This window comes from Lipotes vexillifer, unplaced genomic scaffold, assembly GCF_000442215.2.
Source record: "Lipotes vexillifer unplaced genomic scaffold, Lipotes_vexillifer_v1.1 scaffold1438, whole genome shotgun sequence".
Classification (NCBI taxonomy): Eukaryota; Metazoa; Chordata; class Mammalia; order Artiodactyla; family Lipotidae; genus Lipotes; species Lipotes vexillifer.
In genome coordinates, this window is record NW_006797921.1 from 122,811 (window position 1) to 139,451 (window position 16,641).

Genomic DNA, 16,641 nt, shown 5'->3' on the forward strand with positions numbered 1-16,641 from the left:
GTAGGATGGCACCTCCATTGTTACCCTTTCTTATTCCTGCATCTGTGTTAATATTCATATCTGTGTTCCCAAACCTGGCCGTTCTTTAAGATTACTGGGAGATTTTATTATACCAATTCCTGGATCTCATCCCAGACCTCTTGGAGGGCAGGGCCCGGGGATCCCATTGTTAAAGTGCCCTCTGGGTGATTGTTTTACAGCTAGTCTTAGACTGCTGGGTTTATGACATAGGTTAGTTTTCAAACCCCTTTGACTCTTGAACCCTTTTCAATGTAATAGTTAACTAATGAACCTTAGTAATGGAAATCATTTCATGAATTTTATGTGATATATGAAGTATTAATAGTTTCAAGTAAAAAAGTAATCATAGATTAGTACACTAAAATGGTGTATAGTTTATCTTAAGCACAGTGTTCATAATATGCAAAGAAAAATGTATTTTTTTCCATTTTACAGATGACATGTACTATTTTTTTTAATTGGAGTATAATTGCTTTACAATGGTGTGTTAGTTTCTGCTTTATAACAAAGTGAATCAGTTATACATATGTTCCCATATCTCCTCCCTCTTGCGTTTCCCTCCCTCCCACCCTCCCTATCCCACCCATCCAGGTGGTCACAAAGCACCGAGCTGATCTCCCTGTGCTATGCAGCTGCTTCCCACTAGCTATCTATTTTACGTTTGGTAGTGTATATACGTCCATGCCTCTTTCTCGCTTTGTCACAGCTTACCCTTCCCCCTCCCCATATCCTGAAGTCCATTCTCTAGTAGGTCTGTGTTTTTATTCCTGTCTTACCCCGAGGTTCTTCATGACATTTTTTTTTTTCTTAAATTCCATATATATGTGTTAGCATACAGTATTTGTCTTTTTCTTTCTGACTTACTTCACTCTGTATGACAGACTCTAGGTCTATCCACCTCATTACAGATAGCTCAATTTCGTTTCTTTTTATGGCTGAGTAATATTCCATTGTATATATGTGCCACATCTTCTTTATCTATTCATCCAATGATGGGCAATTAATTATTTCCATCTCCGGGCTATTGTAAATAGAGCTGCAATGAACATTTTAGTACATGACTCTCTTTGAATTATGGTTTTCTCAGGGTATATGCCCAGTAGTGGGATTGCTGGGTCATATGGTAGTTCTATTTGTAGTTTTTTAAGGAACCTCCATACTGTTCTCCATAGTGGCTGTACCAATTCACATTCCCACCAGCAGTGCAAGAGTGTTCGCTTTTCTCCACACCCTCTCCAGCATTTATTGTTTCTAGATTTTTTGATGATGGCCATTCTGACTGGTGTGAGATGATATCTCATTGTAGTTTTGATTTGCATTTCTTTAATGATTAATGATGTTGAGCATTCTTTCATGTGTTTGTTGGCAGTCTGTATATCTTCTTTGGAGAAATGTCTATTTAGGTCTTCTGCCCATTTCTGGATTGGGTTGTTTGTTTTTTTGTTATTGAGCTGCATGAACTGCTTGTATATTTTGGAGATTAATCCTTTGTCAGTTGCTTCATTTGCAAATATTTTCTCCCATTCTGAGGGCTGTCCTTTGGTCTTGTTTATGGTTTCCTTTGCTGTGCAAAGGCTTTGAAGTTTCATTAGGTCCCAGTTGTTTATTTTTGTTTTTATTTCCATTTGTCTAAGAGGTGGGTCAAGAAGGATCTTGCTGTGATTTATGTGATAGAGTGTTCTGCCTATGTTTTCCTTTAAGAGTTTGATAGTTTCTGACCTTACATTTAGGTCTTTAATCCATTTTGAGCTTATTTTTGTGTATGGTGTAAGGGAGTGTTCTAATCTCATACTTTTACAAGTACCTGTCCAGTTTTCCCAGCACCACTTATTGAAGAGGCTGTCCTTTCTCCACTGTACATTCCTGCCTCCTTTATCAAAGATAAGGTGACCATATGTGCGTGGGTTTATCTCTGGGCTTTCTATCCTGTTCCATTGATCTATCTTTCTGTTTTTGTGCCAGTACCATACTGTCTTGATTACTGTAGCTTTGTAGTATAGTCTGAAGTCAGGCAGCCTGATTGCTCCAGCTCAGTTTTTCGTTTTCAGGATTGCTTTGGCTGTTCGGGGTCTTTTGTGTTTCCATACAAATTGTGAAATTTTTTGTTCTAGTTCTGTGAAATATGCCAGTGGTAGTTTGATAGGGATTGCATTGAATCTGTAGATTGCTTTGGGTAGTAGAGTCATTTTCACAATGTTGATTCTTCCAGTCCAAGAACATGGTATATCTCTCCATCTATTTGTATCATCTTTAATTTCTTTCATCAGTGTCTTATAATTTTCTGCATATAGGTCTTTTGTCTCCTTAGGTAGGTTTATTCCTAGATATTTTATTCTGTTCGTTGCAGTGGTAAATGCGAGTGTTTTCTTGATTTCACTTTCAGATTTTTCATCATTAGTGTATAGGAATGCCAGAGATTTCTGTGCATTAATTTTGAATCCTGCTACTTTACGAAATTCATTGATTAGCTCTAGTAGTTTTCTGGTAGCATCTTTAGAATTCTCTATGTATAGTATCATGTCATCTGCAAACAGTGACAGCTTTACTTCTTCTTTTCCGATTTGGATTCCTTTTATTTCCTTTTCTTCTCTGATTGCTGTGGCTAAAACTTCCAAAACTATGTTGAATAAGAGTGGTGAGAGTGGGCAACCTTGTCTTGTTCCTGACCTTAGTGGAAATGCTTTCAGTTTTTCGCCATTGAGGATGATGTTGGCTGTGGGCTTGTCATATACGGACCTTCATTATGTTGAGGAGAGTTCCCTCTATGCCTACTTTCTGCAGGGTTTTTAATCAAAAGGGTGCTGAATTTTGTCGACAGCTTTCTCTGCATCTATTGAGAGGATCATGTGGCTTTTCTCCTTCAATTTGTTAATATGACGTATCACATTGATTGATTTGCGTATATTGAAGAATCCTTGCATTCCTGGAATAAACCCCAATTGATCATGGTGTATGATCCTTTTAATGTGCTGTTGGATTCTGTTTGCTAGTATTTTGTTGAGGATTTTTGCATCTGTGTGCATCAGTGATATTGGCCTGTAATTTTCTTGCTTTGTGACATCCTTGTCTGGTTTTGGTATCAGGGTGACGGTGGCCTGATAGAATGAGTTTGGGAGTGTTCCTCCCTCTGCTATATTTTGGAAGAGTTTGAGAAGGATAGGTGTTATCTCTTCTCTAAATGTTTGATAGAATTCGCCTGTGAAGCCGTCTTGTCCTGGGCTTTTGTTTGTTGGAAGATTTTTAATCACAGTTTCAATTTCAGTGCTTGTGGTTGGTCTGTTCATATTTTCTATTTCTTCCTGATTCAGTTTTGGCAGGTTGTGCCTTTCTAAGAATTTGTACATTTCTTCCAGGTTGTCCATTTTATTCGCATAGTGTTGCTTGTAGTAATCTCTCATGATCTTTTGTATTTTTGCAGTGTCAGATTTTACTTCTCCTTTTTCATTTCTAACTCTGTTGATTTGAGTGTTCTTCCTCTTTTTCTTGATGAGTCTGGCTAATGGTTTATCAATTTTGTTTATCTCCTCAAAGAACCAGCTTTTAGTTTTATTGATCTTTGCTATTGTTTCCTTCATTTCTTTTTCATTTATTTCTGATCTGATCTTTATGATTTCTTTCCTTCTGCTAACTTAGGGTGTTTTTTGTTCTTCTTTCTCTAATTGCTTTAGGTGTAAGGTTAGGTTGTTTATTCGAGATGTTTCCTGTTTCTTAAGGTAGGATTGAATTGCTATAAACTTCCCGCTTAGAGCTGCTTTTGCTGCATTCCATAGGTTTTGGGTTGTCCTGTCTCCATTGTCATTTGTTTCTCGGTATTTTTTCATTTCCTCTTTGATTTCTTTAGTGATCACTTCGTTATTAAGTAGTGTATTGTTTAGCCTCCATGTGTTTGTAGTTTTTACAGATCTTTTCCTGTAATTGTTACCTAGTCTCATAGCATTGTGGTCAGAAAAGATACTTGATACAATTTCAATTTTCTTAAATTTACCAAGGCTTGTTTTGTGACCCAAGATATGATCTATCCTGGAGAATGTTCCATGAGCACTTGAGAAAAATGTATATTCTGTTGTTTTTGGGTGGAATGTCCTATAAATATCAATGAAGTCCATCTCCTTTAATGTATCATTTAAAGCTTGTGTTTCCTTATTTATTTTCATTTTGGATGATCTGTCTATTGTGAAAGTGGGGTATAAAACTCCCCTACTATGAATGTGTTACTGTCGATTTCCCCTTTTATGGCTATTAGTATTTGCCTTATGTATTGAGGCGCTCCTATGTTGGGTGCATAAATATTTACAGTTGTTATATCTTCTTGGATTGATCCATTGATCATTTTGTAGTGTCCTTCTTTGTCTCTTGTAATAGTCTTTATTTTAAGGTCTGTTTTGTCTGATATGAGAACTGCTACTCCATCTTTCTTCTGATTTCCATTTGCATGGAATATCTTTTTCCAACCCCTCACTTTCAGTGTGTTTGTGTCCCTAGGTCTGAAGTGGGTCTCTTGTAGACAGCATATATACAGGTCTTGTTCTTGTATCCATTCAGCCAGTCTGTGTCTTTTGGTGGGAGTATTTAATCCATTAAATTTAACGTAATTATCGATATGTATGTTTCTATCCCAATTTAATTTTGGGGGGTTTGTTATTGTAGGTCTTTTCCTTCTCTTGTGTTTCTTGCCTAGAGAAGTTCCTTTAGCATTTGTTGTAAAGCTGGTTTGGTGGTGCTGAACTCTCTCAGCTTTTGCTTGTCTGTAAAGGTTTTAATTTCTCCATCAAATCTGAATGAGATCCTTGCTGGGTAATCTTGGTTGCAGGATTTTCTCCTTCATCACTTTAAATATGTCCTGCCAGTCCGTCCTGGCTTGCAGAGTTTCTGCTGAAGGAGCAGCCGTTAACCTTATGGGGATTCCCTTGTGTGTTATTTGTTGTTTTTCCCTTGCTGCTTTTAATATGTTTTCTTGGTATTTAATTTTTGACAGTTTGATTAATATGTGTCTTGGCGTTTTTCTCCTTGGATTTATCCTGTATGGGACTCTCTGCTTCCTGGACTTGATTAACTATTTCCTTTCCCATATTAGGGAAGTTTTCAACTATAATCTCTTCAAATATTTTCTCAGTCCCTTTCTCTTTCTCTACTTCTCCTGGAATCCCTGTAATTCGAGTGTTGGTGCGTTTGTTTTCCCAGAGGTCTCTGAGGCTGTCCTCAGTTCTTTTCATTCTTTTTTCTTTATTCTGCTCTGCAGTAGTTATTTCCACTATTTTGTCTTCCAGGTCACTTATCCGTTCTTCTGCCTCAGTTATTCTGCTATTGATCTCATCTAGAGTATTTTTAATTTCATTTATTGTGTTGTTCATCGTTGCTTGTTTTATCTTTAGTTCTTCTAGGTCCTTGTTAAATGTTTCTTGCATTTTGTCCATTCTATTTCCAAGATTTTGCATCATCTTTACTATCATTATTCTGAATTCTTTTTCAGGTAGACTGTCTATTTCCTCTTCATTTGTTAGGTCTGATGGGTTTTTATCTTGTTCCTTCATCTGCTGTGTGTTTTTCTGTCTTCTCATTTAGCTTATCTTACTGTGTTTGGGGTCTGCTTTTTTATTTTTTTTTTCGTGGTACGCGGGCCTCTCACTATCGTGGCCTCTCCTGCTGCGGAGCACCGGCTCCGGACGCGCAGGCTCAGCGGCCATGGCTCACGGGCCCAGCCACTCCGCGGCATGTGGGATCTTCCCAGACTGGGGCACGAACCTGTGTCCTCTGCGTCGGCAGGCTGACTCTCAACCACTGTGCCACCAGGGAAGCCCTGGGGTCTCCTTTTTGCAGGCTGCAGGTTCGTAGTTCCCATTGTTTTTGGTGTCTGTCCCCAGTGGCTAAAGTTGGTTCAGTAGGTTGTGTAGGCTTTGTGGTGGAGGGGCCTAGTGCCTGTGTTCAGGTGGATGAGGCTGAATCTTGTCTTTCTGGTGGGCAGGTCCACATCTCATGGTGTGTTTTGGGGTGTCTGTGGCCTTATTATGATTTTAGGCAGCCTCTCTGTTAATTGGTGGGGTTGTGTTCCTGTCTTGCTAGTTGTTTGGCATAGGGTGTCCAGCACTGTAGCTTGCTGGTCGTTGAGTGAAGCTGGGTGCTGGTGTTGAGATGGAGATCTCTGGGAGATTTTCACCATTTGATATTATGTGGAGCTGGGAGGTCTCTTGTGGACCCGTGTCCTGAAGTTGTCTCTCCCACCTCAGAGGCACAGCACTGACTTCTGGCTGCAGTACCAAGAACCTTTCACCCACACGGCTCAGAATAAAAGCGAGAAAAAGTAGAAAGAAAAGAAGAATGAAAGATAATAAAATAAAGTAAGATAAAAGAAAATAAAGTTATTAAAATAAAAAATAATTATGAAGAAAAAAATTTTTTAAAAAGAAGAAAACAAAAATAATGGACGGATAGAACCCTAGGACATATGGTGAAAGCAAAGCTATACAGACAAAATCTCACACAGAAGCATACACATACACACTCACAAGAAGAGGAAAAGGGGAAAAATAATAAATATTGCTCCCAAAGTCCACCTCCGCAATTTGGGATGATTCGTTGTCTATTTATGTATTCCACAGATGCAGGGTACATCAAGTTGATTGTGGAGCTTTAACCCGCTGCTTCTGAGGCTGCTGGGAGAGATTTCCCTTTCTCTTCTTTGTTCTCACAGCTTCCAGGGGCTCACCTTTGGATTTGGCCCCACCTCTGCGTGTAGGTCACAGGATGGCATCTGTTCTTTACTCAGACAGGGCGGGGCTAAAGGAGCAGCTGACTCGGCGGCTCTGGCTCACTCACGCCGGGGGTGGGGAGGGGGAGGGGCGTGGAGTGTGGGGCGAGCCTGCGGCGGCAGAAGCCAGCGTGATGTTGCACCAGCCTGAGGCGCGCCGTGCTGCGTTCTACCGGCGATGTTGTCCGTGGATCCTGGGACCCTGGCAGTGGCGGGCTGCACAGGCTCCCCGGAAGGGAGGTGTGGTTAGTGACCTGTGCTCGCACACAGGCTTCTTGGTGCCAGCAGCAGCAGCCTTAGCGTCTCATGCCAGTCTCTGAGGTCCTCGCTGTACCTCGCGTCTCTGGAGCTCCTTTAAGCAGCGCTTTTAATCCCCTCTCCTCGCGTACCAGGAAGCAAAGAGGGAAGAAAAAGTCTCTTGCCTCTTCGGCAGGTCCAGACTTTTCCCCGGACTCCCTCCCGGTTAGCTGTGGTGCACTAACCCCCTGCAGGCTGTGTTCACGCCAGCAACCCCAGTCCTCTCCCTGCACTCCGACTGAAGCCGGAGCCTCAACTCCCAGCCCCGCCCACCCTGGCGGATGGGCAGACAAGCTTCTTGGGCTAGTGAGTGCTGGTCGGCAGCCATCCTCTGTGCTGGAATCTCTCCGCTTTGCCCTCCACACCCCTGTTGCTGTGCTCTCCAACGCGGCCCCGAAGCTTTCCCCCTCCGCCACCCACAGTCCCTGCCCGCGAAGGGGCTTCCTAGAGTGTGGAAACACGTTTCCTCCTTCACTGGTGCAGGTCCGGTCCCTATTCGTTTGTCTCTGTTTTTTCTTTTTTTCTTTTGCCCTACCCAGGTACGTGTGGAGTTTCTTAACTTTTGGGAGGTCTGAGGTCTTCTGCCAGCATCCAGTAGGTGTTCTGACATGTACCATTTCCATTAAGATAAAGCAAGGTTTATTGACAAATTTGGAACTGAATATAGTTTGGGGACCAAACTGAATATAGTTTGGGGACCAAATATATTATAAAATATAGACTGAAATATAAGAATGGCTTGAAAGTAGATTTTAAAAGACTTGCTTTCCTCGACTTTTAACATTAGATGTTGCACTTTAAAAATAAACACTTATTTTTTTAATAATTTTTGTGTTTGCATATAAGTTTCACATGTTTAAAACTGTCCATATCGTGAAATAGTAGTATTTTATAGACTCTGGGTGACTGGCTGTAAGGGGCTTAATAGAAGATAGTTTTGTGGAAAAGTGGCATTGTATAATCACTTGCAACCTTTAGATTCTGAGATACTCTCTTTTTGGCCCCATTTAAACTGTGGAGTTTTGTTTGATTTAGTTAAAGATGCATTATCCATCATTTCCCTTTTCCTCCAGCCATGTGGAATTGTGTTAGTGGTAGATGACTTGATAAATATTGGGTGATTGATTAGTAATTTCTAGTTTCACTTCCAGATTTCAGAACATACTAAAGAGATGTGCTGAAATACTACAGTGAGATCCTTCTGGCTTCTTTATGGTGAAACCTTTTACATTTCAGGTCAAAGCAAGTGGCCTTTTCTGAATCCTGTCTCTCCAAACAAATACCTTTAAACAAAAATCTCCAATTTTAGGTCAAGGATCTGAAGAAAACTTTTGACCATTTTCCCAGAAGAAATCATAGATGCTGATACAACTACATTTGCATATAACTTGAAGGAGTTAAAGCATCTGTAGAATATTATGAAACTTAGATCAGAATTAAACAAGTAGAGCCAGTACTGTGCAGAAACCCACAGTAGCCTATATTCTGCTCTAAGGGATAGATTTATAAGCTTTTTGGATTTGGTGAAACAACCTTTCTATTCACTTATTTCTCTCCACATACTGCTTTTTTTTATTAGTTTATTTCCAGGTGTTCATATGTTTTATTGTTAACATCTCACCTATGTTAATGTAAAAGATGTTAAAAATTGGTTTCTTCTCTGCATCTTGGAAATTATATCATGTATTGTTTCTTTATATGGCCATCTTCTAGTCATTGTGTCCTATCTGAGTTACTTAATGAACTGAATAATACATTCTGTGCTTTTTTCTTTAATTAATTAATCAATTTTCATACAGCAGGTTCTTACTAGGTATCTGTTTTATACATATTAGTGTATATATGTAAATCCCAATCTCCCAATTCCTCCCACACCACCTCTTTCCCCCCTGGTATACATACATTTGTTCTCTATGTCTGTGCTTCTATTTCTGCTTTGCAAATAAGATCATGTATACCATTTTTTTAGATTCCACATATATGCGTTAATATACGATATTTGTTTTTCTGTTTTTGACTTCACTCTGTATGACAGTCTCTAGGTCCAGGGACGTCTCTACAAATGACCCAGTTTCATTCCTTTTTATGGCTGAGTAATATTCCATTGTATATACGTACGACATCTTTATCCATTCGTCTGTTGATGGGCATTTAGGTTGCTTCCATGACCTGGCTATTATAAATAGTGCTGCAGTGAACATTGGGGTGCATGTGTCATTTTGAATTATGGTTTTCTCTGGGTATATGCCCAGTAGTGGGATTGCTGGGTCATATGGTAGTTTTATTTTTAGGTTTTTAAGGAACCTCCATACTGTTCTCCATAGTGACTGTATCAAATTACATTCCCACTGACAGTGCAAGAGCATTCCCTTTATTCCACACCCTCTCTAGCTAGCATTTGTTGTTTGTAGATTTTCTGATGATGCCATTTCTGACTGGTGTGAGGTGATACCTCATTGTAGTTTTTTTTTTTTTTTTTTTTAATTTTTGGCTGTGTTGGGTCTTCGTTTCTGCATGAGGGCTTTCTCTAGTTGCGGCGAGTGGGGGCCACTTCATCGCGGTGCGTGGGCCTCTCACTGTCGTGGCCTCTCTTTTTGCGGAGCACAAGCTCCAGATGCGCAGGCTCAGTAGTTGTGGCTCACGGACCTAGATGCTCCGCGGCATGTGGGATCTTCCCAGACCAGGGTTCAAACCCATGTCCCCTGTATTGGCAGGCGGATTCTTAACCACTGCGCCACCAGGGAATCCCCCTCATTGTAGTTAATAATTAGTGATGTTGAGCAGCCTTTCATGCACCTGTTGGCCATCTGTATGTCTTCTTTGGAGAAATGTCTATTTAGGTCTTCTGCCCATTTTTGGATTGGGTTGTTTTTTGTTTTAGTATTGAGCTGCATGATCTGTTTATATATTTTGGAGATTAATCCTTTGTCCGTTGATTCATTTGCAAATATTTTCTCCCATTCTGAGGGTTGTCTTCGCTTGTTTGTAGTTTCCTTTGCTGTGCAAAAGCTTTTAAGTTTCATTAGGTCCCATTTGTTTATTTTTGTTTTTATTTCCATTACTCTGGGAGGTGGGTCTTAAAATATCTTGCTGTGATTTATGTCAAAGAGTGTTCTTCCTATGTTTTCCTCTAAGAGTTTTATAGCATCCAGTCTTACATTTAGGTCTTCAATCCATTTTAAGTTTATTTTTGTGTATGGTATTAGGGAATGTCCTAATTTCATTCTTTTACATGTAGCCATCCAGTTTTCCCAGCACCACTTATTGAAGAGACTGTCTTTTTTTTTTTTTTGGGCCTCTCACTGTCGTGGCCTCTCCCATTTGCGGAGCACAGGCTCCGGACGCGCAGGCCCAGCGGCCATGGCTCACGGGCCCAGCCGCTCCGCGGCATGTGGGATCCTCCCGAAACGGGGCACGAACCCGCGTCTCCTGCATCGGCAGGCGGACTCTCAAGCACTGCGCCACCAGGGAAGCCCTTGAAGAGACTGTCTTTACTCTGTTGTATATCCTTGCTTCCTCTGTCATAGATAAGTTGACCATAGGTGTGTGGGTTTATCTTTGAGCTTTCTATCCTGTTCCATTGATCTGTATTTCTGTTTTTGTGCCAGTACCATATTGTTTTGAGTACTGTAGCTTTGTAGTATAGTCTGATCTTCCACCTCCATTTTTTTCTCTCAAGATTGCTCTGGCTGTTTGGAGTCTTTTGTGTCTCCATACAAATTTTAAGATTTTTTGTTCTAGTTCTGTAAAAAATGCCATTGGTAATTTGACAGAGATTGCATTGAATCTGTAGATTGCTTTGGGTAGTAGAGTCATTTTCACAATATTGATTCTTCCAATCCAGGAACATGGTGTACCGCTCCATATGTTTGTGTCATCCTTGATTTCTTTCATCTGTGTCTTATAGTTTTCTGAGGACAGGTCTTTTACCTCCTTAGGTAGGTTTATTCCTAGGTATTTTATTCTTTTGCAGTGGTGAATGGGATTGTTTCCTTAATTTCTCTTTCTGATCTTTTGGTGTTAGTGTACAGGAATGCAAGAGATTTTTGTGCATTAATTTCTTTTTTTTAACATCTTTATTGGGGTATAATTGCTTTACAATGGTGTGTTAGTTTCTGCTTTATAACAGAGTGAGTCAGTTATACATATACATATGTTCCCATATCTCTTCCCTCTTTGTCTCCTTCCCTCCCACCCTCCCTATCCCACCCCTCCAGACAGCCACAAAGAACCGTGTTAGGGCGTGTGTTAGGGCGAGAGAGAGACATGGACATATATATACTAACAAACGTAAGGTAGATAGCCAGTGGGAAGCAGCCGCATGGCACAGGGAAACCAGCTCGGTTCTTTGTGCATTAATTTTTTTTTTTTTTTTTTAAATAATACACAATGTATTTATTTATTTATTTATGGCTGGGGTGGGTCTTCATTGCTGCACGTGGGCTTTCTCTAATGGCTCACGGGCCCAGCCGCTCCGCGGCATGTGGGATATTCCCAGACCAGGGCACGAACTCGTGTCCCCTGCATCGGCAGGCAGACTCTCAACCACTGCGCCACCAGGGAAGCCCTGTGCATTAATTTTGTATCCTGCAACTTTACCAGATTCATTGATTAGCTCTAGTAGTTTTCTGGTAGCATCTTTAGGATTATTTGTGTATAGTATCATGTCATCTGCAAACAGTGACAGTTTTACTTCTTCTTTTCCAATTTGTATTTATTTCCTTTTCTTCTCTGATTGCTGTGGCTAGCAGTTGCAAAACTATGTTGAATAATAGTGGTGAGAGTGGACATCCTTGTCTTGTTCCTGATCTTAGAGGAAATGCTTTCAGTTTTCCACCGTTGAGAATGATGTTGGCTGTGGGTTTGTTGTATATGGCCTTTATTACGTTGAGGTAGGTTCCCTCTGTGCCCACTTTCTGGAGAGATTTTATCATAAATGCATGTTGAATTTTGTCAAAAGCTTCTTCTGCATCTACTGAGATGATCATATGGTTTTTCTTCTTCAGTTTGTTAATATGGTGTATCACATTGATTTGCGTATATTGAAGAATCCTTGCATCCCTGGGATAAATCCCACTTGATCATGGTGTATGATCCTTTTAATGTGTTGTTGGATTCTGTTTGCTAGTATTTTGTTGAGGATTTTTGCATCTATATTCATCAGTGATATTGGTCTGTAATTTTCTTTTTTTGTAGTATCTTTGTCTGGTTTCGGTATCAGGGTGACGGTGGCTTTGTAGAATGAGTTTGGGAGTGTTTGTTCGTCTGCAGTTTTTTGGAAGAGTTTGAGAAGGATAGGTGTTAGCTCTTCTCTAAATGTGTTGTAGAATTTACCTGTGAAGCCATCTGGTCCTGGACTTCTGATTTTTGGATGATTTTTAATCACAGTTTCAATTTCATTACTTGTGATTGGTCTGTTCATATTTTCTGTTTCTTCCTGGTTCAGTCTTGGAAGGTTATACCTTTCTAAGAATTTGTCCATTTCTTCCAGGTTGTCCATTTTATTGGCATAGAGTAGCTTGCAATAGTCTCCTATAATGCTTTGTATTTCTGCAGTGTCTGTTGTAACTTGTACTTTTTCATTTCTAATTTTATTCATTTGAGTCCTCTCTCTCTGTTTCTTGATGAGTGTGTCTAAAGGTTTATCAATTTTGTTTATCTTCTCAAAGATCCATCTTTTAGCTTTATTGATCTTTGCTATTGTTTTCTATTTCATTTTTTTCTGCTCTGATCTTTATGATTTCTTTCCTTCTACTAATTTTGGGTTTTGTTTGTTCTTCTTTTTCTAGTTCCTTTAGGTGTAAGGTTGGATTGTTTGAGATTTTTCTTGTTTTTTGAGGTAGGATTGTATTCCTATAAACTTCCCTCTTAGACCTGCTTTTGCTGCTTCCCATAGGTTTTGGATTGTCGTGTTTTCATTGTCATTTGTCTCTAGGTATTTTTTGGTTTCCTCTTTGATTTCTTCAGTGATCTGTTGGTTATTTAGTAACGTATTGTTTAGCCTCCGTGTGTTTGTGTTTTTTATGTTCTTTTCCCCTGTAATTTATTTCTAATCTCACAGCGTTGTGGTCAGAGAATATGCTTGGTAGGATTTCAATTTTCTTAAATTTACCAAGGCTTGATTTGTGACCCAAGATGTGATCTGTACTGGAGGATGTTCCGTGTGCACTTGAGAAGAAAGTGTAATCTGCTGTTTTGGGATGGAATGTCCTATAAAATATATTCTATGCTTTATTTATTTATTTATTTACTTACTTACTTATTTTTCTGGTACGCGGGCCTCTCGCTGTTGCGACCTCCCCCGTTGCGGAGCACAGTCTCTGGATGCACAGGTCTAGCGGCCATGGCTCACGGGCCCAGCCGCTCCACGGCATGTGGGACCCTCCTGGACTGGGGCACGAACCCGCGTCCCCTGCATCAGCAGGCGGACTCTCAACCACTGTGCCACCAAGGAAGCTCTATGCTTTATTTTTATAGGTGATTGTTACTAATTTTTTTTACTCTCCTGTACTTAGATTGCTTACCTATTTTATGAAATTTCCTAAGCTTCTAAGCTCTTAGAACATATTCTGATTTAATAATCTCAAGAAAAAAAAACAAACATAAAATAGGCCAAAAAGCTACATCAGAAACTGAAAGTCTGGTTCACCAAACAAAACTACAACTCAGCTGTCAGTGCTCTTTAAAATGCTGTGCCTTGGGCTTCCCTGGTGGCGCAGTGGTTGAGAGTCTGCCTGCTGATACAGGGGACACGGGTTCGTTCCCTGGTCCGGGAAGATCCCACATGCTGCAGAGCGGCCAGGCCCGTGAGCCATGGCCGCTGAGCCTGCGCGTCCGGAGCCTGTGTTCTGCTACAGGAGAGGCCACAACAGTGAGAGGCCCGCGTACTGCAAAAAAAAAAAACAAAAAAAAAAAAACAAATAAAATGCTGTGCCTTGCCCTCACCGAGAAACATATAGCTACCTATGTTTTCAGCACTCTACCTCTGTAATAGACTCCTTGGACACTTGCTTGGACATTTGCTTTCCTCTATGGGGCAGATGATGTGTAGGCCACCTTAAATACTGGATTGACCTGTAGCAGTAGCTCTGCAGTAGCTACTGGAGGAAGTAGTGGGCTATTGGACATATATTGTGTTTCCTGGTGAATTTAGTTTGCCCTAAGTGGAAGTATGCATAGGTAGTGGAAGGTAGCACTGTGAGGGGAAATAATCATAAGATTGGTTTGATGTGCTCTTGGGATGTGTCCTTGGAATTAGAGGAGGGAAATTGGTGAGGAAGATGGATGACTGGCAGACTTATTTTAAAGGAGTAGTTATAGAAGCTTTCTTACAGAAATTTAGGAAATATTAATGTAACTAGAGGAATGATAGGAATAAATGAGAGCTCTAAGCCCATGTGTGCTTATATTCCACTTAGTCCATACATTTTTTCACAAGATAAATTTGGTCTTGATCACAGAGATGATTTAATAACGCATGTTCATTTACTTGGTTGGTAACAGAAAGGAATTGATAATTGTCTGTTATTTGAGTAAGTGGTTAGCAGTATTCTTTTCGTTAACTTGTTTGTTTTGTTTTCAATTTTTTTAATTTGTTGGCCTTAAGTTTCTATTTATAAAATGTAGGTTATTCTTGAACCCCTTTTCTTTCACAAGGTAGTGTAAATGCCTGTTTAGTACCTTAGTATCCTTAGAAGAAAAGCATGGTTTAAAATTTTTCCTGCTCATAATGTTTAAAATTCTACTTTTCAAAATATTTTATTATGGAAAAATTGAAACATATACAAATGGAGGCATAATACTATAATGAATTTCATGAACCCACACAGCTTCAACAATTATCAATTCATAGTATCATGCCATCTATACTTGCACACATTTCTACCCCTCCCATGTTATTTTGAGCATATCTCAGACATGTATCGTTTTATCTGTAATAAGTATTTTAAAGGAAGACATAGTAAATTGAAAGTATGCATTGGCTTGAGGTTTCCATGTACTTTAATAATGAACCAGAAGACAAGTAAAAATAAAACATAAAAGTTGATATCATAAGTTTAGTTAAGCTTTTTTATCCTTTTAGAAAATAAAGCATTAGTGCACAGTATGAGTCTGATACTAGGATATAGGTCATAGGTCTTCAAAAAGAAGGGTAAAAATGTTTCTGTCTGTAAAGGTGCTTGTATTTTTTTCCCTCATCTGATAATTCTTAGGGAAGGACATACATAATAGCTTTCTCAAAAAATTTTATTTTGCATCTCTTTTTGACCTTTTTTTCCTGATTTTACAAACAAAAGTATAAACAAGTACAAAGAAGAAGGTAAAATTATCTATAATCCTATTTTCAGAGATACCCTCAACATTCCAGAGTATATGCACATATATATTTTGCTGTCATATATTTTTTAGGCCATATTGAGTATAGATAAAATAGAAACAAGTTTTTGCTTATTTCTTTTATAGATACTGTGGATAGTAGGGAAGAAAAGCCTGCTGCTTCTGATTCTTCTGGGAAACAGTCTACTCAGGTTATGGCAGCAAGTATGTCAGCTTTTGATCCTTTAAAAAACCAAGATGAAATCAATAAAAATGTCATGTCAGCATTTGGCTTAACAGATGATCAGGTTTCAGGTAAGTTAGTGCCTTCCTCCCATCCTTTATTCCCCCTCTCCTTCCTCCCCTTTCCTTCTTTCCTTCTTTAATGGAAGATAACTTGGATATGGCGAAGTGCTCAGATCTTAAGAGTTCAGTTCAATAAATGTTTACATATGTATATACCCTATGTAAAATACCAACAAGATCAAGATGTAGATGATTTCCAGCACCCTGGAAAGCTTTCTCATGCCCTCTCCCAGGCAATAGAACTGTCCTCTTTAAAGAATAACCTCTGTTGGTTCAGGTAAATTTTATCAGAAGTAGAATTCAGAGGGTTTATTTTTTTTTAAATCTGAATCATTTATAATCTTATTTCAGATGTGTTTCTGGATTTAAATTATATTTGATATCTTATTCTTTCTTTTGATCTTAAATTAAGGCAATTTAAATGAAGATTTCTGGTTTAATTTAGTGTAGAAACTGCTTTTATTTGAACGTTTTTAACCTTAAAACAGCATCTATACTGTGCTTTCTTTTGGGCATCTTCAACATTTTTTCTGCTTTCTCTCTTGGGATTTCAATTACATGTACACTGGAGAGCTTGATTGTCCCACGGCTCTCTGAGGTTCGTTTTTCTTCACTCTTTTTTCTCTCTGTTCTTCGGATTGGATGATTCCTGTTGATCACTCTTCACGTTCACTGATTTTTTTCTACCACTTCCAGGCTGCTGTTAAACCTTTCTAGTGAATTTTACCTCTCAGTTATTGTGCTTTCAGCTCTAGAATTTCCGTTTGGTTCTTTTCATAGTGTTAGTTTTTTCTGTTAAGATTCCTTACGTTTTCATTCATTAAGATTGTATTTCCCTTTAATTCATTGAAGGTATTTTTATTTAATTCTTTAAAATTACTTATAAAGCTGCTTTGAAATGTTTGCTACATCCAGCATCTGGGCCTGTTTGGAGTCCGTTTCTTCTGCTCTTTCCC

The 16,641-nt window shown here is 39.3% G+C and overlaps 1 protein-coding gene across 5 annotated transcripts in view; it reads left to right on the forward strand.

The window, feature by feature from the left end:
- The window catches only part of TFG (trafficking from ER to golgi regulator), a 45,437-nt gene that overhangs the window by 14,880 nt on the left and 13,916 nt on the right, over window positions 1–16,641 (forward strand). For all 5 annotated transcript variants that reach the window (XM_007469973.1, XM_007469974.1, XM_007469975.1 and 2 more), the window contains one exon: window positions 15,527–15,694. In XM_007469973.1, the coding sequence (XP_007470035.1) occupies window positions 15,527–15,694 (168 nt within the window). The remainder of the gene's footprint in view (window positions 1–15,526; window positions 15,695–16,641) is intronic.